Consider the following 24,574-nt stretch of genomic DNA (forward strand, 5'->3'; position numbering starts at 1 on the left):
AAAAAAAAAAAATAGTGGCTCAAAAATTAAAGATTTTAATGGAGTACTACTCTGCCGTAAAGAAGAATAAACTTGAATCATTTGTAGAAAATGAATGCCCCTTGAGACCATAACATTAAGTGAAATAAATCAGATACACGTTTACATATTGCATGGTTCCTCTTGTATGAGAAACCTAAAGTGTAAGTAAAAAGCAAAGTAAAAGATAGATAACAGGGAGTAAGGAGATCTTTTCAAATGGAACAAGATATGGAAGGAGGGATTAGAGATGGAAGGGAAAAAGAATAAAAAGTGAGAACTGAAGCAAAATGGAAATAGAGCTTTGGCAAAAGTGAAGGGGAACAACTGTTGAAGGGTGCAGGGAAGGATGGGAGGGGAAAGGGACAAAAAAAGAATTAAGACGTGACACGAACATGTACAAACTCCCCATGATAAGTGTAATCATTATGCAGTGCAGACAAGTACAAACAAAAAATAAAAAGGAAAAAAGTTATTGATTGAAAACAGTAAGTTTTTCTATTCATTTTCAGGTAAATGCCCTTTGCTTGAATTGCTTTCCACCAAAATACACTTCCATATAGATAAATGTTCAGATTGATTTTAATTTTTGTTATTTAAGTTATAACTCCAAAGTAAAAGCATCTTGTGGGAAATTATTATTTTATCAGACATTCTATTTGCTAGCACTTAACATGCTAGAAGCTTGTTTATATATACTCTAAATTACATCTGCTTATAGTAATATTTCTTAGACTTTTAGGGTTATATCAACATATAAATGTATAATAAAATATTTCAATACTGGTTATGTTTTATTAATTTTTATTTATTTGAATGGTTTCACTTGAAAATCATAATGTGGGCCTATTATTTGAAATTTCTGACAGTTAAATCTCAAACAAAATTTTAACTTTTTTCATGATCACAAATTATGTAGAACATTGCCTTCCCCAGGAAAAGAGGACCAGCCCCCAAGAAGTGCCATAATATGAAGGTGACTCAGATATTTTTAAGAGATTATGTCATTTTGAGAAGGTGTTAAAAACAGGAATATGAATGTTTACTGCATAAATATAATAAATACTTTTAAAATATATGCCTCTGTGTGGTATGATGGTTAGATAAGACAGAAAAATGGCAAGAGGTAAGAGGGAAAATATTGAGAAAAAAACGTCGGTAGGAGAAAAAAATTAGGAGAGAAGAATGAGAGAAGAGTAGGAAAGAACACGGACACTTTCACATGGTTCACCCTAATGGTGAGAAAGAGACTGGAGGTGAAGGAGACAAAGGCAAAGTGAACAAGACATGGGATTAGAGAGAATAAGAGAAGGTGCAGAACTAGGAGGAGGCCAGAAGGAGGGAAAGAATATTAAAAAGAGAAACACAACGAAGGTGCAAGAAACCAGCAGAAAGAGAGTGCTGAGAGGCAAAAGGAGTAACTGAAGCAGACAGGGTGGGGTTTCAATTTGATTGGCTCTGGGATCCACCCCAGAGGTTGGCAGAGCACACTTTTAGGGTGTCAGGGTGGGTCACAGAGTCATGGCCTTGGGATCTACATCTGGTCCCTAGCTCCGGCTCTGGCTCTGTTCTCCTGCAGTGCTTCCTGGCCACACAAACTAAGCAGCATTGTTCCCCCACACCCTTCTGCCTCGAGGCCTTTGCCTTGGAGCCCGCTGATCAGGGACTAAAACCGTGAGCAAAGTAAACTCCACCTTTAAATTGTGGATGTGGGGTATCGTGTCTCAGTAACAGAAAGCTTACTAATATCCTCTGGTAGAGAGGAGAAGAATTTGGTAGGAAGGCTATTCTAATCTACAAATTAATCTGCTTTCACTACAGAGTTTGCAGTTCATCCATGATAGGGATTTTTAAAATAGTATCACCTACTATTACAACCCTGTGAAATGCAAGTTAGCCAATTAGCCAGTTCCTAACTCTTCATTACATTTACATTCACAATTACATTTACATTTACATTTACATTTACATTTAAACCTTATAAGCATCCGCTCTGAATGAAGCACAGATAATAGCCTGGTCAAAAGGAATTGATTGTCTGGTTTACCCCAGCTGTGAGTGAGTCTGCAAAAAATCTAAGCAAAAGGCAGGAGTCTTCTATCCTGACTCCTAAATTCACACATGCACACTATCCTCTTATAAAGATTAAGTCTCAAGTAAGAGAAAATAAGCTTCCTCACATGTACTTTAAATCAAAGATTTGTAACAAATGTAACTCTCTCTGCAAAAATAGTGACTTTTTTGGTACCTACCCAAAATATATCAGCTCTCTCTTACATAAAAAATAGTAGATCCCTATTTATTTTTAGATACACACATACACAAATACACAGAGTGTTTGGTTTAAAATATGCCAGTTTCAATAAAATCTTTACAAGTAAATCCTCATTAAATATTTTAAATGAGTGGTTCTGCCTTCATTTCATAACAATGTTCTAAACATAACAATTTTCTAAACATAAAAGCAGGTTCAGGGCTGGGGATATAGCTCAGTGGTACAGCATTTTCCTGGCAAGTGCAAGGTCCTGAGTTTGATTCCTAGTACCAAAAGCAAAAAACAAACAAAAACCATTCATTTGAATATACAAAAGTAATTGCTATCATGTTAGGATTTACCTTCAATTTCTTCTCTGTTCCTTTCTACATAAGAGCACCACTGACGAAATGAAGATTTTTGAAGGCTAAAATTATAATGTCTTATTGCCCTTTCCATTTTTGCAGCCAGGATTTCTTCTTCATTTACTTGAGGTATTGCCATTTCTTTCCACGCACTACAGGTAAAAAAAAAAAAAAAAAAAAAAAAGAAAAAGAAAAAAATAACATTTTGATGTTACAGGAACACATTAATAAATAAACTGAGAAGATCAAGAAGTGATGCTTCCCTTATCCCCACCCCCATTCTTATCAGGAAAATCACATTCTCACCAAAAATGGGTCTTTACTAAACGTCCAGTGTAAAAAGTGCATGCTTTTATCATCAATTCTGGAGTCATCTGAAATAAATAATTAAAGTAAATTATTTATTAAATAAACAATTAGAATTAAGTGACCTACATAGGCTACCTCTTTCAAGATAAACAAGGAAATGAGAGATACTTGGTGAAGAGATACGTTTGGTTCAAATCTATACCATTCAGCGGGAATTTAGAATTCTATTTTTCTAAGGTCAATATTTTCCTCCATTGCACAGAGGTAAAACGCTTTGTTAAATTGTTACAGCACACACATGTTAATCATGGATTTATTTTAGGCATACAAGAAAGGTCTGCAGGCGCCCGATAGTCTATCTCATGCTCAATGTCATTTTAAAAGTCTTACTTTTGATGAACATTAAATGTACATTGTGTTTATGGCGAGGAAAATCACAAAAGACTAAATGCATCCATTATATGCAGACTTTTAAAGGGAATCTTGTTGGATAAAGAAGTACTGAAGTATCAAACAGAGAGTGTGAAGGAGGAAAGGGATGATGAGGCAGTAGTAAAGTATAATTTCTTTACTCTAACATAGGGCCCTAAATTCCCTAAGCTTAATTCTCTTCAGAAGATTATTACCTGCAAAGTACTCTATAAATAACTACAGTAAATGGTATAGGAAAATGACCATCTAATTAGGTACCATCTGTATTATGCACTCATTGGTTTACAGAATTACAAAATGTCCAGTCACACGCCAATTCTCTGCCATCAAACTACTGCAAATCAAGGGTAAAGAATTCTGGGATAACTGTATGACGAAGTTGTGGGATAGAATAGCAGCTTAGCAACAGAAGGCTAAGAGAATCACTTAGAGAATCATTGTGGTACACTCTGAAGTGTAGGGATTTTCACAGTGAGTCACTTTTCTCTGCAGTTACTGAAAGGCTCATTAATACCCAAAAGGTTGTTGTGCATGGAGAGAAAGACTATTATTTGTATTTTAATACTCTATTTAATAAACACATTTTTAAATAAACACAACTTTGGAGAATCAATCTTTTAAACATGTAAATATTTATTACTAACTTTATTAAGAAGACTCCCTGAAACAATTTGTGTAAGTATCATATTATTCACTGATTACTCTGTTTTTAAACTTATCTTAAAATAAACAACACAAATCTAAATCATATCATTCTTATAGTGGACCCCCAAAATTCTCAGGAGTTATGTTCCTAGAGCACTTGTGAATTGTGAAAAAACACAGTTTCAGATACAGTCAGAAAAATGCCTAGAAATGCCTATTTTTATAGTTTAAACCCCAAATATGCCACATCTTCTGCAGTTACACAATTTAATTTAATACTGTGTTAACAAAGCCTTAAAAGATGCAGGGCATTTTGGAGACCTCTTAGGGATTTTAGGGCTTTAAGAACAAAATCAAGAACACTCGAGATAGCTAGGGTACAGCAAACTGTTATGACACCGGAATATTGGTACATCAGCTGGGTATGGGTTACAGGGCAGCAGCCAATCAGCAGCAAGGAGAACTAACTAACACTCTGATTGGCTACTTGCAAACCTCCCACCAAAAAAACAACTGCGGAGGATATTTATGGTTTCCGCAAAATTGCACAGGTTTCCCTGAACAATGATTAATTACGTTCTAAGGAAAACTGCGAATGACTGAGGCCACAAACTCTGAACCATGGCTTCTTGGGGGTATATTTTACTACACTTATATTTTTTTCATTCCAGATTATAGTGATACTCAATTTTGATGCCTTTTCAGGAAATCATCTAATCATTCTTAGAAGAAAAATATCACTGGCGAGCAGCAGGGGTCAGAATCTGTTACAACCAATTTAGTCATGTTAGGGGGAGAGGATCCATCAATCTCTCTCAAATGACTAAAACCCAGGCCTCTAGGGAGTCCAAAGGTTAAGTTTCCTTTTCATAATAAACTTTGTATCTGTAAGCCTACTCAAGTCTACATCTTTCAGTAGAGTTTAGGTTAAACTGCATATGGGACTATTTATTGGACATTCAGAGAAAAGCAAGATGAGGAAAATTATCCATAATCTCCTACTCCCTTATAAGAAGTCACACCGGAAGGGAATATGATGTTCGCTCATATATTTCTATAAGAAACAGTGGAAAAGCAAACTAGTAAAATTGGTATCTAAAGGGAAAGATGAACTAGGAGAAGAGGCAAGAATGGAAGCAATACTTCCCTGAAAGCTCTCTACTGTTTTATAATGGTAGACATAACTGAAAAACAATTTGATCAAAGAAAAAACAGATGACAACACTAAAAAAGAATTATTATAGGTAATAAAGTGTAAACTTTTACTAAGAATGTATGGTAGAACACATCTTGAGGCAAAAGGAATTGCATAACTGCCCTAAACTGAGTTCTGTATCTTTTTGTTGGTGGCTCTGTGGTACTGTTACTCTGAAATCTTTATATGTGCATTGTAGATACAATTAACAATTATGGTAAGGCTTGTAGAACATTTAATGATTCAAGTGATTACATGATTAATGATTATGACCATTAGTGATTAACATTTCTGTTAAAATCTATAGTGATTGAAGATTCTATTAAAATCTATAGTGACTCAAGATTCACTTAAAGCGGGTCAACCAGATCATGTGGACATTTCTGATGTGACATACTGGGAAGAATGCAACATTCCTATGAAATAGACTTGTCACCAAAAGAGAAAGGGGAGGGGAAGACCTCATAGAATCAAGGCTTTCTGTCAATAAGTTTGTGGTGCCTGATACTCCTTGTTTTACTGCTGATGATGGCATTTGAAGGCTCAGGAAAATGTAAATACTGAAACCTACTCTTCCTTACTGGGAGAGTCTAGAAAATGCACCCTTCATTACCACCTTAAGAAACAGATTTATGAGGGGAACACCAGCATCCTTGAAGAGCTGTGTCATTGCTCTTCTCTGAATGCCAGACCTTACATTAGGGACTGCAGTCAATTGGGAAACTTAAAGGATATGGGTTTAATTGGATTCCAGAGTGACAGGGGCCAAGTAGCAGTGCTCAATCACCAAAGACAAGGTAGGCCTACTTACCATAATGGAGAGCAGAAGCAAAGCAACGGTCTGACTCACATAGATCTATGGGGTTGGCTGATTAGTCATGGTGTTCCCAAAGATGAAGAGATAGAGTTGTTATGGTTTGTGTCTAGATGTCCCCTCAAAACCTCATGCAGTCACAGGGCTTTTTTAGATTTGGCTGAATCTAGAGTGTGTGATGATGGGATTAAGGGTGTGTGATTACTGAATCAGTCCACTAATTGGCTTGGCATAGTTTGGGCTAGGATTAAAAATGTGAGTGCTATACCTGCCCTAGTGCAGGTACCCTGCACAAATATAAGGGACAGAAAGAGTCTTGTCTTCCTTGCTTGCTTGTTTGCTTTTGCTGGCTTGTACCACCATAAGCTGCTTCTCCCCTGGGATGCCCCTCTGCCAAGCCACTCTGCCTTGGAGCCAGCCAATTATGGACTGAAATCTCCACAAACTGTGAGCTAAATAAACCTTCCCCCCTTTAACTTTGAGTGTTAGGTATTTTGTCTCAACAATGAGAGAGAAGTAATTAAGACAAAAGCCTACTAAGTTTTTACTAGATTTATATGCCGAAAAAGGTTTGGGAGCAAATGCACAAAAATCCACCTAGAACACAGTGACAGAAAATTATGGACCCTCAACCAGTTGCCTGATGAGCCAGTTTCCAGACTCAGAACCCCTGTAATCAAGGGGAGTCCTGGCTGCCTTATGGACAGACCCTGGTGCACTACCAAAAAGTTATACTGTCAAACTTTCTCCCATCCTTCCCCAAAGGGACCCAAGGCCTTTTTCCTAGGTAACTGTACAATGGAGAAAGGGAAATGATCAGACACTTCAGAGACTACTGGACACTGGTTCTGAACTAATGCTGACACCAAGGGGTCCAAAACATAATTATGGCCCTCCAGTGAGAGTATAGGGTCAATTGAATTCAGGTGATTAATGGAGTTTTAGCCCAGGACTCACTTACAGTGGATCTAGTAAGCTCCTGAACCCATCTGGAGGTCATTTTTCCCATTCCAGAGTGCATAATGGTGATGGATATATTTAGCAGTTGGCATAACCCTCATATTGGTTCCCTAACTTGTACTGTGAAGGCTACTATGGTGGGAAAGGCAAAATGAAATGTCTGGATACACTCATAGGTAGAACTTTGAAGGATGATTAAATAATAGGGCAATATGTGCTGAATGTGATGTTAGGATGTAGGGTTTGGCCAGAAGAGGTGGGTCCCAAGGGGCATGACCCAGTAGGATTATCTCCCTTCCTAGCAGAGAAGTCATACAATGGTGTAAGCCAAGTTTCACGGGAGGCTCTGATCAGAGCTCAAAAGACCAAAATGCTGACAGAAATGCAAACATGTAAGGAATTAGCAACATCCCATTCTTTGAAGGCTCAAGAGTACAAAAGTACAAAAAACTTAGCTTTAAGAATGGGAGCCCCAAAAGAACACTACTCCAGAAAGATTGCTTGGGAACTGGTTCCCCAGGATTCAATTCACAGTGCTCAGCCATCCAGGCACTCAAGAGGCCTCTGCAACCATGATCCAAAAAGGACTAGATGGATTTGTCAGATCATGCAAACAAATCTTGGCATTATCCACATGGTACTGGTTTTACATGCAGAATTTAAGAGCTGTAAGGTCAGGAATTCTCCCACACAAACCAAAGAAGGCATGGGAGGCCAGGCAGTGTGCCCCAGAGAGGGCACTGCTCAAAGAAGTGAGAGTGAAGCCAAGAGTGAAGTGGAGACCCCAGGAAGTTGGAGAAGACAGGAACATGAAACATCTGAGGAAAGCCACAGGCAGTAAAAAAAGCGACCCCAAGAGAGAGGCCATGGAGTCTGTGCAGGCAGTGTCATAGAAGCAGGGCCACTAAAGTCATTTGGAGTTTGAATCTTATTATCATGTGGTAATGCTCCAGGTTCTAGACATGGAGCTACAGGATTTAATGTTTGCACTGCTAGGTTTCAGTCTTCCTTTCAGTCTTGCTTTGGTCCTGTTTTTCTGTCCCTTTTTTCCTCCCTTTTGGAATGCAACTGCTTATCCTGTTCCATCGTAGTTCAGCAATGTTAACCCTGTTTTTTTTTATTTTTACAGAGGCTCAGAGCTAGAGTTTACCTTAGGTCTCAGAGGAGACTCTAGATTTGAATTTTCAGCAATGCTGAAAAATTTTAGAAATTCTTAGAAATGGAAAAAAGTATTTCTCATAGAGATGTGCATGAGCTTCTTGGGGGCCCAAGGGCAGAATTCTATGGTTTGTATCTAGATGTCCACTCAAATCCTTATGCATTCATAGGTGGAGTTTTGGAAGGTGACTGAATTATGGGGATGCTATAGCTAAATGTGCCATTAGTAGGTAAGGCCTGGTTGGAAGAGGCGGGTCACTGGCTCATGACCTGGAAGGGAGTATCTCCCTCTCTGGTTCCTCCCTTCACTCTGTGCTTCCTGGCTGCCATGATGTGACCAGCTTTTCTCTATCAAGTCCTCTGTCCTGCCTTCCTGCCTTGGAGGTGGCCAACTATGGAGTAAAAATGTGAGCCAAAATAAACCTGTTCTCCTTTAATTTTCAGGTGTTGAGTATTTTGTTCCAGCAACAAGAAAAGTGACAGAAGCCATTAGTTGCCTCTACCTGGGAAAACTAAAAACAATACTGCAACTCTGGAGGGACCACAGAGATTGATGCCACCATCAAGGACTTGAGAGACGCAGGGGTAATGGTTCGTCAGACTCTTCAGCCTTGCAATACAGACCCTTCAGCTTTCCACAAGACTCGTACCAGATTCCACAGTGGGCTTCCAGGGCTTTGACCTGTGACTTGATCCTCTGGCTGATCAGTGCACAGATGGCCATTTTGTGTTCTTCCACCTCTAATCTAGCCAGTGGCTACTGGGACTCTTTCATTCCTGAACCCGGCAGGTAACCTAGTAAAACCTTTGTATAAGCATATGCATATATTTCATGTCAAACTTGTTCCTCTAGTGAATCCTACAAGCTTCTAGTTCTGACAACCAGCTTATAGGAAACAGAGCAAGTAAAATGACATGAAACAGTGAAAATGTGGAGCATTTTACAAGACATGTTACAGTACTATGTCCTTCAATAAATAAGTGGTATGGAAAATAACAAAAAAGGACAACTTTTGCCAATTACCAGAGAATTAGGTATGTAATAATCAAGTACAGTGTAGACTATATGAATTCTGGTATGAACAAAGCCATATGTAAAAAGACATTATTGAGAAAATTTGGGAAACCCAGATGGGACATATACTAAATATAATCAGCACTAGGTGATCTTCAGCAATTACTATTATTTATTATGCAAAACAATGGCACTTTTTTAAAAAAAATTATTTTAACATACATAAAAACATAAATGTACATATTACCATGTTGTTTTGACACATGTATTTACTGTATGTTTAAATCTACTTAAGCATATTTATCTCATATACCATATTTCTTTATGGTGAAAGCTTTGAAAATCCTTTTTTCTAGCCTTTTGAATGTACAGCACATTATCTACAGTGATCCTATTGTGCAATCACACACCAGAACTTCTTGCTCCTGTCTAAAACCTTAGTACCTCTCCCTCCCATGCTCACGCACCTCTGGTATCCACTATTCCGTTCTCAATTCATGTGCGAACAACTCTTCTAGATTCCACATGAGTGAGATCAAGCAGTTATTTATCCTTCTGCACTTGGCTTACTTCCCTCAACATAATATTCTCCAGTTCCAGTCATATAATCACAAATGACAAGAGTTCATTCCTTTTTATGGCTGAATCCCACTGGGTAAATGTACCATTCTTTACTCATTCATCTGTTGATGGATGCTTAGCTTGCTTGCATTTCTTGGCTATTGCAAATAGTACAGCAATGAACACAGGAGTACAAATGTCACTGATTTCATTTCTTTGGATACTTATCCAGGAGTGAGATTGCTGAAACATATGGTAGCTCTAGTTTAAATTATTTTATGAATGTCCATATTGTTCCAATTTTCCATAATGGCTGTACTGACTTACATTCCATAATGGCTATGTTCATTTACATTTCACTGTCAGTGTACAAGGGTTGCCTTTCCCTCACATTCTTGCCAGCATCATCTTTAATCTTTTAGCTAATAGACATTCTTATCAAAGTAAGATGATATCTCATTACATTTCCCTAAAGAGCACATGAGAGTTTGGGGGGGGTCATTCTTCAGCTAAACTGAAATATATGTCTTCTTTTAAAAAATGACTTTAGATCTATTAGCCATTTTTTAATCAGTTAGTCTGTTTTGCTATTGAGTTTGGGGTGTTCTCTATATATTATCTGTATATTCTAGATATCAACCTCTTATCAGATGCATAGTTTGAAAATACTTTCTCCTGTTCTGTAGGCTCTCTTCACTCTACCGACTTGTTTCTTTCACTTGCAACTTTTTAGCTTGATACATTTCCCATCTATTTTGACTGTTGTTTACTTTTTTTTTTTTTTTGTTTTTTTTTTTTTTTTTTTGTTTTTCTCCGGTACTGGGAACCGAACTCACGACCTTGCGCTTGCCAGGCAGGCGCTTTTGCCGCTGAGCTAAATCCCCAGCCCCGACTGTTGTTTACTTTGATTTTGGGGTTTTGTAAAAAAACAAAACAAAATTTGCCCATTCCAATGTCCTGAAGCATTTCTCCTATGCTTTCTTCCATTAGTTTCATAGTTTCCAGTCTTACAATTAGATCTTTAATCCATTTTGTTTTGACTTTTGTATTTGGTTAGTGATAGAGAGGGGGTCAAGTTTCATTCTTCCAATAACCAATTTTCCCAGAGATGTTTAACGAAAAGACTGTCTTTCCTCCAGTGTGTTTCCTTAGCACCCTTGTTGAAAATCAGATGGCTGTAGATGTGTTGCTTCTATAGAAGCAGCACTTCTCTGCTCTGTTCTGTTGGTCTATGTGTCTGTTTTATGTAAAACCCATGCTGTTTTGAGTATCAGAGCTTTGTAATATGTTTTAAAGTCAGGTAGGCAGTATCTTGGCCATCTAGGCTTACCTAAGCTGGATGACACCAGAGTCCTATAGCAGTGTGCACCTGCACAGTCTCAGGGGTGAATCAGGACCCACACCACAGCTGGTGGTGATACAGGCCTAAACAGGAACCCATCCTCCAAAAGTGCAGGTCTCTGCCTGGTACCAGGATAGTCCTAGAGCCTTGTCTGTGAGCACTTACCTGGCAATAACTGTGCTACCTGAGGATGAGAGACAGGTAGGAGATAGCATCTTAGCCACTGACACTAAATTGGGCAGGTGACACTAAACTGGGCAGGACTTGAATCTCACAGAGGCCTGCACTGTCTCCAGAGCAAGTGTGAGTGTGTCTGAGCCCCCCTCTACGGCTGGAAATGGTGCAGGCCAAATTCATCTGTTGCATGATTGTACAGGTCTCTATCTGTGGGGCTACAGGGTCCATCTGTGAGGTCTGGCCTGCATATGAAGCCTTCAATTTCTACTAGGTGCTAGGCCTGTGACGGGCCTGGCACTGGGCTCTGAGTCACAGCTCTGTGTTAGTTTTTGTGCCCTGTTCCCCACAAAGTCTTGCTCCCTTCTTTGCCACGCAGGGTTGGAGGAGTGATGTGTCAGCTGACTGCCTAACACAGTCCCAGCATCTTGGTCCATAGTTACTGGCATAGCAGTAGGGGTCATGATGGGGCATTTTTTGTCTAGCACTGAGTTTCACCATAGACTTCAAGTCTAAGGCCCAGAGTTGATCTACTCTTATTCCCCCAAGTAAGACGCAGCTCCCTCCACACTGGGCTGCTTGGGGTGGAGGAGGACTGAGGTGGGCAGCTCTTTCCTTCCTGCTTTTTCAATATGTGTTCTCATTTTCTCATATTAAAAACAGGTACTATGGTCTCTCACCTGATTTCCTTTGCTCTTGTGGAGTAGTTTGGTACATGAATACGCTGTTCAACTTGGTGTTTCTACGGGGAGATGAATGCTAGGAGATCTGCGCTGCCACTTTGCTCTGCCTTTGGCACTGTATTTATAGTCTCTAAAAATGGTATTTCCTGTCAGAGGCGCACACTGAAGATTTAGTAGTAAAAAGTATAATTCCTGAGGTGTGTTTTCCAATACTCCATCAAAAAGAGTGAAAGGAACAATAAATTGACAAGGCTGGCAAAATATTGATTTTGTTCAAGCTGCATACTGGGTAATAACTCTGGTTACTTTTCAATCTTTCTACAGTAAAAAAGATTTTCTTAAAATTTTATACATGCCCTCTTTTCTTGTAATTAGTAGGTCTATCTGGAGGTTTTATTTTCAAAGAAATGGGAATCAAGTCTGTGAAATTAGTTTTTCCTTACAATGCCTGATCTGTCATCTTGGAACACACAAACTGTCTTTCTATTGTCATGAGAGGAACTTTTTTTTGGTTCATGATTTGACTCAGCTACTTAGTTTCCCATATATGCTCTTCTTTATGTAAAGAGGCATATTCATACTTTATAAATGTTCATATATAGGCAGCCCTTACTGTGCAGAACTGTATAGTATGAGACTGTAAAGTGCTACAGAGCTATCTTAAGCAATGTGGAAAATTATAATTTTTGTGATATTTAATTTTTTTGGTTAAAATACTGAAACCCCACCTACTGGCAGTTATAACTATATAGGAAACTTTTAAATATTTTTTAAAAATAAAGCTAATATTTCCTTACTATGCTGTAATTTAAAATTTCACAACCATTGAAGATTTATTTCATCATCACAAATAACATTTATTTATATCTGAGAGTGAAGGAAAGTGAAGTAATCTAGATCCAGATCTAACTAATCAACCCTAGAGTACCTGGAGACTCCCATGTTCACGTCTGACCTGAACAAATACGTTTCTCATTGTTGCAAAGTCACATCTCATTTCTTTTTTTTTTTTTAAATTTATGATATGATACAGAGGTCTTTTCTCTGCATTGCTAAATTATCACAATGCTTTTAAACTTTAGACGCTGATCCATCATGAAAGCAGCTGTGCTTTCCACATCATGAAATACCTGAAAATTTCTTTTCTAATAAAACTGTAAGTATGAAATAGCTATCACATCTCATGGCATTCTGTGAGACTACATAAAAATTCCTATGGGCTTCTGTAGACATTGGACATAATCTGATTTCATATAAGATCCCTGACAAAATATTGACAATGAGGTTTAGACCTCTAGATCACTGGTTTTCAAAGCAACTTTCAGCAATCAATGGCTTTTGAGCTTTCTTCAAGTGAAATTACACTGAAAACAAAACTCGTCTAGAGTGAAGAGGTGGGAACAGAGGACTCAGAAGTGTGTCCATGGTCTCCCTCTTTTAGCTTCTAGGTGACCCTCAAACATCTTCAAGAATAGAGCTTGCAAACACCTGTAGTATTTAGCGGACCAAAGGTCTGTGGTTGATAAAGTGGAGTAATTATGCTACACACCGTGATGCAGATTAAATGTGCATTCTACCCAGTGCACTGGTACTTTCAGGTCAGCCTGGTCTTGGCAGAGTCACACAGTGCATCCATTTCTTTCTCTTTTGCAGAATACTTATTAGGATATAATGTTACTCTCCACCTATCCTTGTAAAGGAATACCTCAAACTGTCCCTGGCTCTCAGCATGCACTTCAAACATGGCTTTGATTCCAATTTTCAAAACACAACTTCTCCAGCAACTCCCAACCCCTGCCTGGGCTTACATGGCCAGCAGGCCTGAAATCAAGAGTTCTCACACACTATCCTACACGCATCTAATCTGGGTGAGTACTGCTCTCCCCACATCCTTTCTCCTACTTTAGCTCCTTTCACATACACAGTCTTTGTTCTAAGCCTCCACCTCCTCAGTTACTGCACTTCCTTGTCCTCTTAACAGGATCAAAACCAGTTGTGGGAGCAGTTGTTTCTTTCAGGAACAGTCAGGTCCAGCTTTCAAGCTAGACCTCGTTAATTCTTTGACCATGTCTGTAGGAGCGTGGTGCCCTCCATCTTCATCTGCGAGGGCAGCCAGCAGAGAGAATGGAGGGGGAATAGAACCCACAAAGGAGATTAGAAGGGAAAGAATACCTTCTCCTTTACCATGTTTCATAATGCTACTTCTCTACATGAGAGAAGAGGAGAAGGGAGAGGAGAACATGCACAACAAGGATCAACAAATGCCTATGTGTTTCTTGGAAACTGGGGGAGGTAACTATGAGTGGCTGTGTATCGTGTGTGAGTGCTTTCATACACATGTGCGTGCTATCGTGTGCGTTATTCTTTCACTTTTCTAGGTGCCCCTGGTTACCAGTGCAGTCTGACCTCTTACCTCCTGTGAAATCTAAAATCTGTTTGAAAATGTCCATCAGGACTTAAATTGTATTGTATGTTTTACAATGTTTGGTAAGTAAGAATTACCAGCTGATCATGCAGTCCAAAAAGTTGTTCAAGGTAAGTTTCAGACAATCTTCGCATTTTTGGTTTCAATGATGGATCAATGCACATATCCCTTTAATAAAACCATAAAACAAGATCAAGAATTAATTTCGTTTCACAGTATGCTTATAGTTAAGTCAGTGACTCCTGTGGAAGGGACAGGTAAGAAGAGACATTTCCCCGTGGAAGAAGATCAGAATCACCTGTGGGCTTTTTCACACTACCTCCTTGGATTAGCTTTCTCATCCAGGCTAGAACAATGCCCAACATCTACAACTTGCAGGAGGAGTGGTTTAATTTGATCATGATTTCAGTCCATGACCAGCTGGCTCCAAAGCAGAGACATCATAGTGGAAGGGTGCAGTGGGACAATGCTTAGTTCATGGTGCCAGGAAGCAGGGGAAGACAGCCTGAGCAGACGTGGTGAGGGACCAGCGCAGAACCCAATGACCCACCCAGGCCATGTCTCCATGACCCACCCAGACACACCTAGGTGTATGTTCTACCAATCCCTGGAGCGGATCCTGAAGCCAATCAAGTTGAAATGTCACCCTAATTTCCTGACCTCTCCAAGGTAGGTGTACCTCCCTTTCCTCATCCTCAATGTGAAATAATGTGCCCTATGATCACATTTACTGATGAGAGTACACTACATTTCGTACTGTTCACATGTGAGTCATTGAGACCTAACATCCTATGGAGGGAGTTGTTAATAATCTTGGAGATGGAAGCATTCATTGCCAAACCTTACTTCAATATTATGCTATCAGTGTTTTACCTTCAAAATAAAATATTTTCCTATCATAAATTCAATCAATACTTACCAAAGAAGACTTTCCAGGCCATTTTCAATGATAACCATGATCATTTTCTCTAAATATCTCAGTGGATCCTCAGGACGGGTAATAATTACACCACATAAAAGTGCCTGTGAAAAAGGGGTATTTGATTCCATGTTTAAAAAAAGAAAGATGCAGTCAGGAGGCAAGGGAGGGGAAGAAGACATAAAAAGAATTAAGATGTGTTATGTCTATGTATCAGTTCCTCACACTGAATGTAAACATTATGTACTATAAACAGAAAATACACTTACAGTCTATTTATGTACTTATATGTACTTATGTATATAGTACATATGCTTATACGCACTTATAAAATAAAATACAAGCACTAAGATATGGTTCCAAAAAATAAATGTACATGTTCTTACTCAGAAAAAAGATAGCCTTTTCCCCATACAATTAAATGGCCAAATAATGTAACAGTCTTAAGTAACCATGCTTCTTATAAACATTTTTGCATTTACCCAGTGTTGCTATTTTGTTAAAATCAAATTAAAATGCTGTATTCCCTGCCTCTTTTTAAAAATCCACCATAAATGACACAACAGAGTTACCTTACACTATTTTACATTACATGAGAAGTGCTTTGTTCCAATACGAAGACATAATTACAATACTTTAGATAAGTGGTTCCAATCATTTTTAAGTATCAAGAATCTACTTTAAAAAAATCCTCAGACCTACCCATGAAAGCAATTGAGAAAATCCACCACCAAAATCTATGAACTGAAGAACTCAAAAACGCATGCACAAAGTGGGCATGATGGTGCAAGCCTGTAATCCCAGCACTCCGGAAGGCTGAGGCAGGAGGAACAAGAGTCGGAGCCCATCCTGGGCAATTTAGTGACTTAGCCAAACCCTGTCTCAAAATAAAAACATAGGAAGAAAAATACAGGACACTGGGGATGTAACTCAGTGCAGTGGTCCTGGATTCCACACCCAGTACCAAAAAGAAAAAAAAAAAAAGCATTTGTATTTGATCATTCACAATAGTCACAGACTACATATATTGGAAAATTAGTAGCAAACACATGACTTACTGGGTAGAAGATGATATTTAAAGTGCATGGATGCAACACAGAACTCAGGAAGCCGCTGTGTTCCATTTTCCTCTATGAGGTGCCACAAACGATTTCTCATTAAAAGTATTGATGAGACGTACAGAATGAATGCGGGTTTCTCCATTTGAGACAGAGGAAGAGGTTTACAGCACACAGCTCACAAAAGCACCTGAAAATCTTAGGCATTTGTCTTTTTCCTGTCCCTTTCTCTGAGTGGGATCCAGGTGAGGGGGGGGGCGTTGCTTTGGCTCAGCTCCCACATTGGACTCACTCATACTGGCTTTTTTCCAGCTTCTCTATTTCAGGAACAAAATAATTCCATGCCTTGAGTTATGCAGAGCAGTTCTCCCAACCTCCATGGGAAGAAGGGGAAAGAAAGATAATTTCTCCACACTGGACCCTGCACAGTCCATTTCTTCCTTTGCAACAGCTCCAGGCGCCCTCTGAGTATGCAGCCTGCAGGCTGGGAACCCGCTCCTTAAGACGTGACGTGACCAACGTCTCAGACTAAGACAATGGATCCCTTTCGCCCTGCAGCTGTCTCCTGACCTTGTCCTACCCCAGCTGCTCTCAGGGTGCACTCAGCCATCTGTACACCCATTTCCTTCTCCCCCAAACCAAGAGAAGATGGCTGCATGGGAGATCGGTGGTTCTGAATTGGAAAAAATGTCTATTAGCTAAAGGGCAGCATGAGTGGGCCCTGCGTGACACCCAGTGGAAGGGCTGAACCCTTCTCTTCCCATAGCTCCCTGAAGAGCCCTGGTAAAAAGACCCCCCCCCTGCTCTCTGGTGCTTCAGGTGCTTTTCCTATCCACCAGAAGTCTGAGAACTGGAACTTTAATGAAGCTTAGCTTTACAGTGAAATTTTAAGAAAGCTGGGATCTGGTTAATGACTATCAGAAATTGTGTATTTCTTTGTATTTTCAAGCTCTGATCAGAAAATACTTTTCCAAAAAGCTATCCTGCAGAAGTTAGGCTGAGAAGATGAATGTTTGAAATGCCAGTAACGGCATATGGAACTAGCACAGGTGAAATGTTCACTTTTTGATAAGAAGTATCTGTTCATCTTTCCCCATTAGACAAAATAACACAGTATGAGGTCTCATGTTTTAATGAATGAGCAATATGTAACAATGTGCCAATAATATAGCACCCTGAATGAAACAATGGATTTTTTTCTGCTTGATGAAAACTAAAAATTGCAAAAGCATTAACTTAGTCTTTATTATAAGCAGAAGAAAAATATGCAAGTATTCCCAGCAGATGAAATATTACATCAACCAAGGCTTTCTTATTACTAGCCCTCACAGTAAGAACTTACACAATCAGAGAGGAGCAGACCACGGCTTTACTGCCTCATCTGGCTTTCTCCAGCTTGTGAATTCCAGAACATCTGTGAGGCCTCCACTTTCTGTTGGTTCTGCTGCCCTAATCTGAGTCCCCCATATCTGTCAAATAATCTGAAAGACACTCTGAGGGTACTGAGGCCAAACATGCGTTCATCCAGACAGCTGCTTCCACTCCTTTCTACTACCTCTCATTCAGGGAGCAAGAAAGCGCAATGGGAGGGGTGCACTGGGTTTAAAGCCTGGAGCCCCAGTCTTCCAGTGTGCATCTGCTGGTACAGGTTACAGCTCTGCTCCTGTTTCCCTGACTGTAATGGGCAATAAAGTACACAGGCCATAGGGCTGTCACAAGAAGTAAATAAATTAATATATGCAAACTGCTTTGAACAAAATAGTCACTCAATAGATAATAATAGCAAGCCAGTGCTAGCCTTTTTAACCACTCCACTGCTAATTACTATATTCATTAAAGGAAAAGATTCAGGCAAACAGAAAGTAAGTTCAAAATACTCCCTTGTACCAAAGTCCAGTGTAATGACAGAGAAAGACTGACTTTCTACCAAGCCTAAAGGAACAGGTTCAGGAAAATGCACTTGGGGAAAATAGTGAGGAGAGAGAAACTGAGAAAACAACTGTTCCAATCTAAGGGGCAAGGCATTACTGTCTGTTGTAACTCTGGGGGGGCACAAACACAGATGTAGGACACATGGGACAGCGAGTCCTGTTTATCTTGTTAGATACTCAGATAAACACGCTGAAATATGTTAAGGGCCTAAATAGTAAAAATAACCGCTCTAAGAGTGCAGAGATTAAAGTGATTATCAAATGCTTGTGGGGCCCTGGGCAGCTGGAGAAGTCTCCCAAGGGGCAAGCAGAGGCAAGGAAAGGACAGGGAGCTTGCCAGTGGGGAAAGGAGAAGCCAAGCCAAAGGGGCTCAGACAGGTTTAGCTGTGGGAAAGGATGAATGTAACAGGGCAGCCAACAGGGCACCCCGAAGGGAAGCTGGAATCATTTCAGGTCCTGGGTCCGTGCCCTCTGTCAGGCCCAGCAGGTCACTATCCTAGTCTGAATTTCTGAGGGACACAGTCAGACCATACCAGCTCTTCACATCAAACGGCAGCAGATCAACTACGTGGCTATACCATGGAGAGTCCCAAATAGTGTGTTTCTGGCACCCAACTAGAAATAACCTTGAGTTGTAAGAGTAATAGTTTAGCGGGGTATGGTGGCACAGACCTGTAATCTTAGCATTTGACAGCCTGAGGAGGAGGATGGGCGTGAGTTTGAGGCCAGCCTGGGCTACATAGAGAGACCCTGTTTCTTAAAAAAAAAAAAAAAAAAAGCGACAGTTTGGGCTTTGCGCATGCTCAGCAAGCACTCCCTGCTGAGCTACATCGTCACCCTTTTTGTTTTTTATTTTGAGATAGGGTCTCAGTTACCTAGCCTGGCCTAAAATTTGCAATCCTCTTGCCTCAGCTTCTTGAGTAGCTAGAATAACAGCTGAATGTCACCACACCTATCTACAGGGTATACTATTGCTTCTGGATTTCACAGATAAACCAAAGTGTCAAGTGACTCACAGAACCAGGTTTTTCAACTACAATCCCAAGGCTCCTCTTCACCCATACATGTACTTGGGCCTGGCCTTGTAGCCTCAAGCCAATCTCCAGGCCTCAGTCTCCAGACAATAGCTGGACTACAGATGCACCACCATGCCTGGTTTTTGCATCTCTGAAAAATGTGTTCAGCAATTAGTCCCCCCAAAAATCTGATAATAGAGACTTCATGATTTAGAAATACATGAAATATTTTAAAAATAGAGATTGACAATTTAGTCTTGACAAAAACATAAAGCATAAAAACTTTTCACAAAATCATGAAAATTCAAAGTGGTTTTAAAACCATGATTTGTAGCTTAAGTCCACCCTCTGCTGGCCTGATCTAGTTTTGCAAACTCTTTCCATCCACCCTAGAAATGAAAATCTGGGCTCTTAATTTGAAAAGCATTTTCTTGTACTCAGATGAGGATCCTGCTCACTAACTTGGTGGGCACTATACCCATCATAAGGGCTCTGTGGAACAGGTCTTGTTCATCTTTAGACAGGGTGCTGACTTCTGCCTCTTAGAAAACTGAAGGAGAAACAAATTTTTAAATTTTTTTTGGTGATATGCTGTCTGAAATTCTAGCAGAAGGGCATCATGATATGGGCTCCTAATGAGTTCTCTAAAGATAAATGCTTTTGAAGAATATCCCTCTAGCCTAACATTCTTGGGTTTTAGGGTAGCAGTAAGAAGGGCAGGATGGGAAAAGCAGTGGGAATATTATAGATAGCTAGGTTATTTAGAAATATTGTAGGCAGTCAGACAGGGCTGGACCCTGGAAAGGTTGGTGCAGAAGGTAACTGTGGCTGAAGCCCTACTCAATGAAGACCAGGCTTCAGGAGAAAGAAAAATGTCTCCACACATACACTTCCCCTAGGGATGTACTCACCAGTGACTGATACTCTACATAGGCATCAACCTTGGGTGGAGGACCAAAACCTCCTTAGGCCACCCCTTCCAGGAAAGTCCTTGTCCGGCCAATGTGCACTGGCTACATGACTTCCTTCCCCATCTGATCCCCATTTAATCAATATTACCTAAGCGACTATCCCACCTTGTGATTTTCATTGGATCAATATTACCTAAGTGATTATACTTGTAATCTTATTGGTTGAACATTCGTTCATCCCACCTCACACCCACCTTGTGATTTTCCATTGGATCAATATTACCTAAGTGAATATACTTGTGACCTTATTGATTATAGTTCTGTCCCACTTTAGCCCTATAAAACTCCTATAAAACTATTGGTTACAGAGTAGCCTCTTTAAGGGCTGAGCAGGACCTGTTGGTCAGGGTTGAAGGAGGGAATAGTAAGTGTGAAGGCTGGACAAGGAGTGTTTCAATGGGATAGGCAGTGGCAACCTTTAGTAACCATGTGACAGTCTCTATGAGTTTTTACGCGGCCTTGGTTGGTGATGGGGGATTTCTGTGTAATGAGAAAGCCAGGAGGAAGTCAGGAAAAGTGTCTGGGTTACAGCTATGAGTTCCTGTCTATTATGAAATCGTTTTCTGTGGGATTGCCTGGGTCTCAATTATGTGCCCAGAGTTAGACCACCCTGTACCCACTGGAAAGAGATTTTTGATTTTTTGTGTTTTTTGTCTTTTTGAGACAGGGTTTTACTATGCAATTCAGGCTGGCCTTGAACTTGCAGCCTTGAATCCTGCCTCAGCCTCCCAGGTGCTGGGATTACAGGTGTACACCACCATGCCTGGCTGTGGAATAAGTTCTTAATCTATGAACTGGTACTGGCTGCCTGTGGGATGGGATTTTGATGCATACTGGGAAAGTGGTTGAGATCATGGTGATGGAGGTTTGAAGGCAGTTGTGAACTCCTGAGCCAGGAGTGGGGGTGTGTGGGGTGTGTGGGTATAGGCTTGAGGGAGGCTTTATAAAGGGGCCTGGTTAGGAGGCTGAAGTTGGGAACACAAAGGTGGGGAAAGCCAGCTAGGCTGAGGAATGAGAGCAGTTTCTGAGGGATAAAAAGGATGGCTATCAACTCCCATTGCTGATATTGAACATTTAAGCTCACAAAGAGGAATATGTGGCCCCCATATGAAGATAAATGAGACTTACCCTTGAGCAGAAGAGTTACCCTGGGCTCTTGTGTGGTGATAGGCTAGGGGCAGCTAGAACAGGTCCTATTAAGACAGCAGGGCAGGCACTGGAGTGGATGGCTCCACCCTTGTTTTGGAGTGAGGACAGTCCCTTCTCCAGTCCCCCTTTAAGGCTTGTAGAGGATAGGGTTTTGTGGGGGCCATGGATTTGGGCACTGCTTTGCCCAATGTCCCATTTTGCCACACGGAAATCAAGGCCCAGTGGGTTTACACTTCTGTTTAGGTAACTGGCCAGGCTGGGTAGAGCATTATTGGGAGAAGGAGGGTGGATTTACTGGAGGCTTTCTGGAGGCCTCTTTGACAGGTGTTTGGTTTTGGTAGACCCTGAGGGCAATGGTCATGAGATCGGCCTCAGGGGTTTGAGGACCATCCTTGAATTTTTGAGCTCTATCGTTATGTCAGGGGCTGCCTAGGAAAATAAAGAAGCCTTGAGAAAAAGTTGTTCCTTGGCTGAGGAGGGATCTAAGCAGGTGTGGACTTTTAGGGTCTTTGTGTGCCAGGCTGTACACTGGGCCAGGCTTTCTTGACGGTCTTGAGAGATTTTTTGAGAGTTTGTCAAAACTGATAGATTTAATGGAGGCCCTGTCTAGACCAATGACAATGTATTGGAGAAAGTCTTGGCATTTTTTTCCCAGTCTCTGTGACTAGGCTCATGGTTCCCTCTAGGGGCCAGTCTAGGAACAGTAACTGCCCTGGGCTTTCTGTAATTATTTCCGGTGTGGGCTGCACTGGCTGTACCTGCAGCCATCATCCTTGCCCCTCATTGAAGAGGACAGCCACAGGGAGAATTACATGAATATCGCACTGTGTGAAGTTAGAGGAGTGGGATAAGTACGTTTTTTAATGTAATGTGAGGGGCTTGATGAGAAGGAACTGAGGCAAGCCTCCTAGTTGAGAGAGACTGGAAAGGAAGAATAGGATGTAGACATGGGTAGGGCCGTTGGTGTGGGCAACCTTTCCCAAAGGGTAGAGGGGTTTTGGGTCAGGGGCTCGGCAGACTTGGCAGGGGTGGTCTGTCGGGAGGAAAGCCAGGTAAAGGGGGAAGGGGAAGGTTTGCTTATGGGACCGAAGAGCCTGGGGCCAAACACTGGCATGGGGGAGGTATCATCTGGTGTTAGGTAGAGCAGAAAGAACAGAGGGAGGGACAAGAGCAAGGGCAAAAAAGGCCTGATCAGAGGGGACCTCTTCCCATTTGTCTGAACTCTGAAGAAAATGGTCACCGTCAAAAAGGATCTAAAAAATCAAATGAACCATACTTTGGGCAAAAAAAAGCCATCATTTAGCTTTACAGAAAAAGATCAGACATTTTGGGTTGAGACAGGATTTTGCACATGAGGAGACACTCCAGAGAAGTGTTTTTAGGAGGGGCAGGGGCAGTTCCTCCCATGATCAGTCAGGGCCCAGAGTGTCCAACAGGAAGGACGACAAAGGAGCATCCTCCAGACGAAGACCAAAAGCTGAAATGAAGGACAAACAGCAACCTACATCTGGGTAGGTCTGTTGTACCACGGCCAAAGCTGGAGGTTGGACCTAATCAGGACTTGAACAGCTGACCAGAGGAACAGACACACTTGACTGAGAACTTACCCACAGTCTTGAGGGGCGCAATTTAGGTGGCAGAGACGTTAGGAAGAGGTCTCTGGTGGGCTGGAAGCAATGAGGTCACTAGTTCTTATTGCCCAGTAGGTTGAGGTGAGGGTGCCACATGCCTGAGCAGGGGCTCCAGACCACCACCTCCCAGGTTTTCAGCACCAGATGTTAGATAATAAAAGAACACAGCACCAGCCCAAATTTGGGGTTCCAGGCAGAACCTCCTGGAGTAACTCCAAGGAGAGTCCAGGTCCAGTTTATTGAGCTGGGTCTTTTATGGATGGGGTTAAGGCAGTTAGTGGGACAGGCTGAGGTGGGGTGAAGTGAAGGGAGGTGGGAGATTGGGGGAGCAGGAATGTCTGAGTATGTACCCATAGCAACAGCTAACATTCTGTAGTGGGTGCCTTGTGACCTAGCAGGTGGGGGAGGGGGGGCGTGCCACATCCTAGCAGTTGGCATTTTTTGCTGGTTTCAGATGGCTGGGAACAGGAGGGGCTGCAGGGAATAGACAGAGGTCAGACCTTTCACTTCCCCCAGCTATCTCTCTTCCCCATTCTCCACTACCTTTGCTCACACCTCCTACCGCAGCCCCTCGCCCACCCACACACACACCACCTTGGCGAACATCTCGCTAACTATGTAGGAAACGGAAGGAAATCACCGGAGAACTTTATCAGCCTCCTGCCCCCAAACCCACGGCATCTACTATTCAACCCCACCCTTGCCATTCGCTCCTGTCCTAGGGAGGCGGGGACGGCGGTCCCTGCTGTGAAGGCAACGGGATGGTGTGGGGCCTTCCCACGGCTCGCCCCGGCCGGGTCCAGGAGAGGGATCACTGCTCTCTCCTTCCTTAAGACGTTCCCTACACCGCTGGCCCGCCCGCCTCCCCGCTCAGTCTCTGGCACTTCTTGCTCATCCTTCTCCATCCTCTGGCTCTTCCAGTCCAAACCTCCGAAGATGGTGTTCGCGGAGCCCGCGCTGAGCCAAGTGCTCCGTGGGAGCTGTCCCCGACCGCCTCGACCACCGTCACTCGCAGGGCTTGTTCCGACTCCACCTCCGCCTCACTCGATTTGACTTCACCCTCTCCCTTTCCGCTCCGCCTTCCCGCCACTCTTCATGCCCTTCCCCCTCCCCACGCTCGACCTGCGTCCGCAGCCACTTGGCTCCAGTACCTCGCAGACCTGAGGAATGTAGTTCTCCTTGAAGTAGTTCCTCAGCGCGGGGTCGGCGTTGCGAAGCGAGGCCATGGCTAAGGCGGGACAGAGGTGGCTCTCGGTGGGCTCACCGCGCGAGTGTCGCCGCCTCCCAAGACCCCCGCTGGAGCTGGAGGCGTTGCCTGGCAACCACGGGTGGAACGCAGCACCTGGCTCAGGGGAGGGGCCTAGGGGGCGGGGCTGAGAGAACGGGCCAATAGGCAGGCAGAGGGGTGGGCCAATGAGTGGTCAGAGGGATAGACCAATGGACAGGCCGAGGGGCGGGCCAATGGGCAGGCCAAGGGGACGGGCCAATGGGCAGGCCAAGGGGACGGGCCAATGGGCAGGCCAAGGGGACGGGCCAATGGGCAGGCCAA

General features: G+C 42.0%; 1 protein-coding gene across 5 annotated transcripts in view; it reads right to left on the reverse strand.

Annotated features, from left to right (window-relative positions):
* Fbxl13 (F-box and leucine-rich repeat protein 13) overlaps positions 1-24,421 on the reverse strand; it is a 189,409-nt gene extending 164,988 nt beyond the window's left edge. The window contains exons 1-5 of one of the 5 annotated variants that reach the window (XM_013510517.1): positions 24,177-24,421; positions 15,270-15,373; positions 14,428-14,518; positions 2,944-3,011; positions 2,635-2,789 (exon numbers count right to left, since the gene is read on the reverse strand). In XM_013510517.1, coding sequence (XP_013365971.1) covers positions 2,635-2,789; positions 2,944-3,011; positions 14,428-14,518; positions 15,270-15,373; positions 24,177-24,251 — 493 coding nt within the window. In that variant the 5' untranslated portion in view covers positions 24,252-24,421. The remainder of the gene's footprint in view (positions 1-2,634; positions 2,790-2,943; positions 3,012-14,427; positions 14,519-15,269; positions 15,374-24,176) is intronic. The other 4 variants (XM_013510515.1, XM_013510514.1, XM_013510518.1 and 1 more) reach the window with 4 other exon arrangements.
* Positions 24,422-24,574: the final 153 nt, after the last annotated feature.

This window comes from Chinchilla lanigera, unplaced genomic scaffold (genome assembly GCF_000276665.1).
Source record: "Chinchilla lanigera isolate Chin_1 unplaced genomic scaffold, ChiLan1.0 scaffold00009, whole genome shotgun sequence".
Taxonomy (NCBI): domain Eukaryota; kingdom Metazoa; phylum Chordata; class Mammalia; order Rodentia; family Chinchillidae; genus Chinchilla; species Chinchilla lanigera.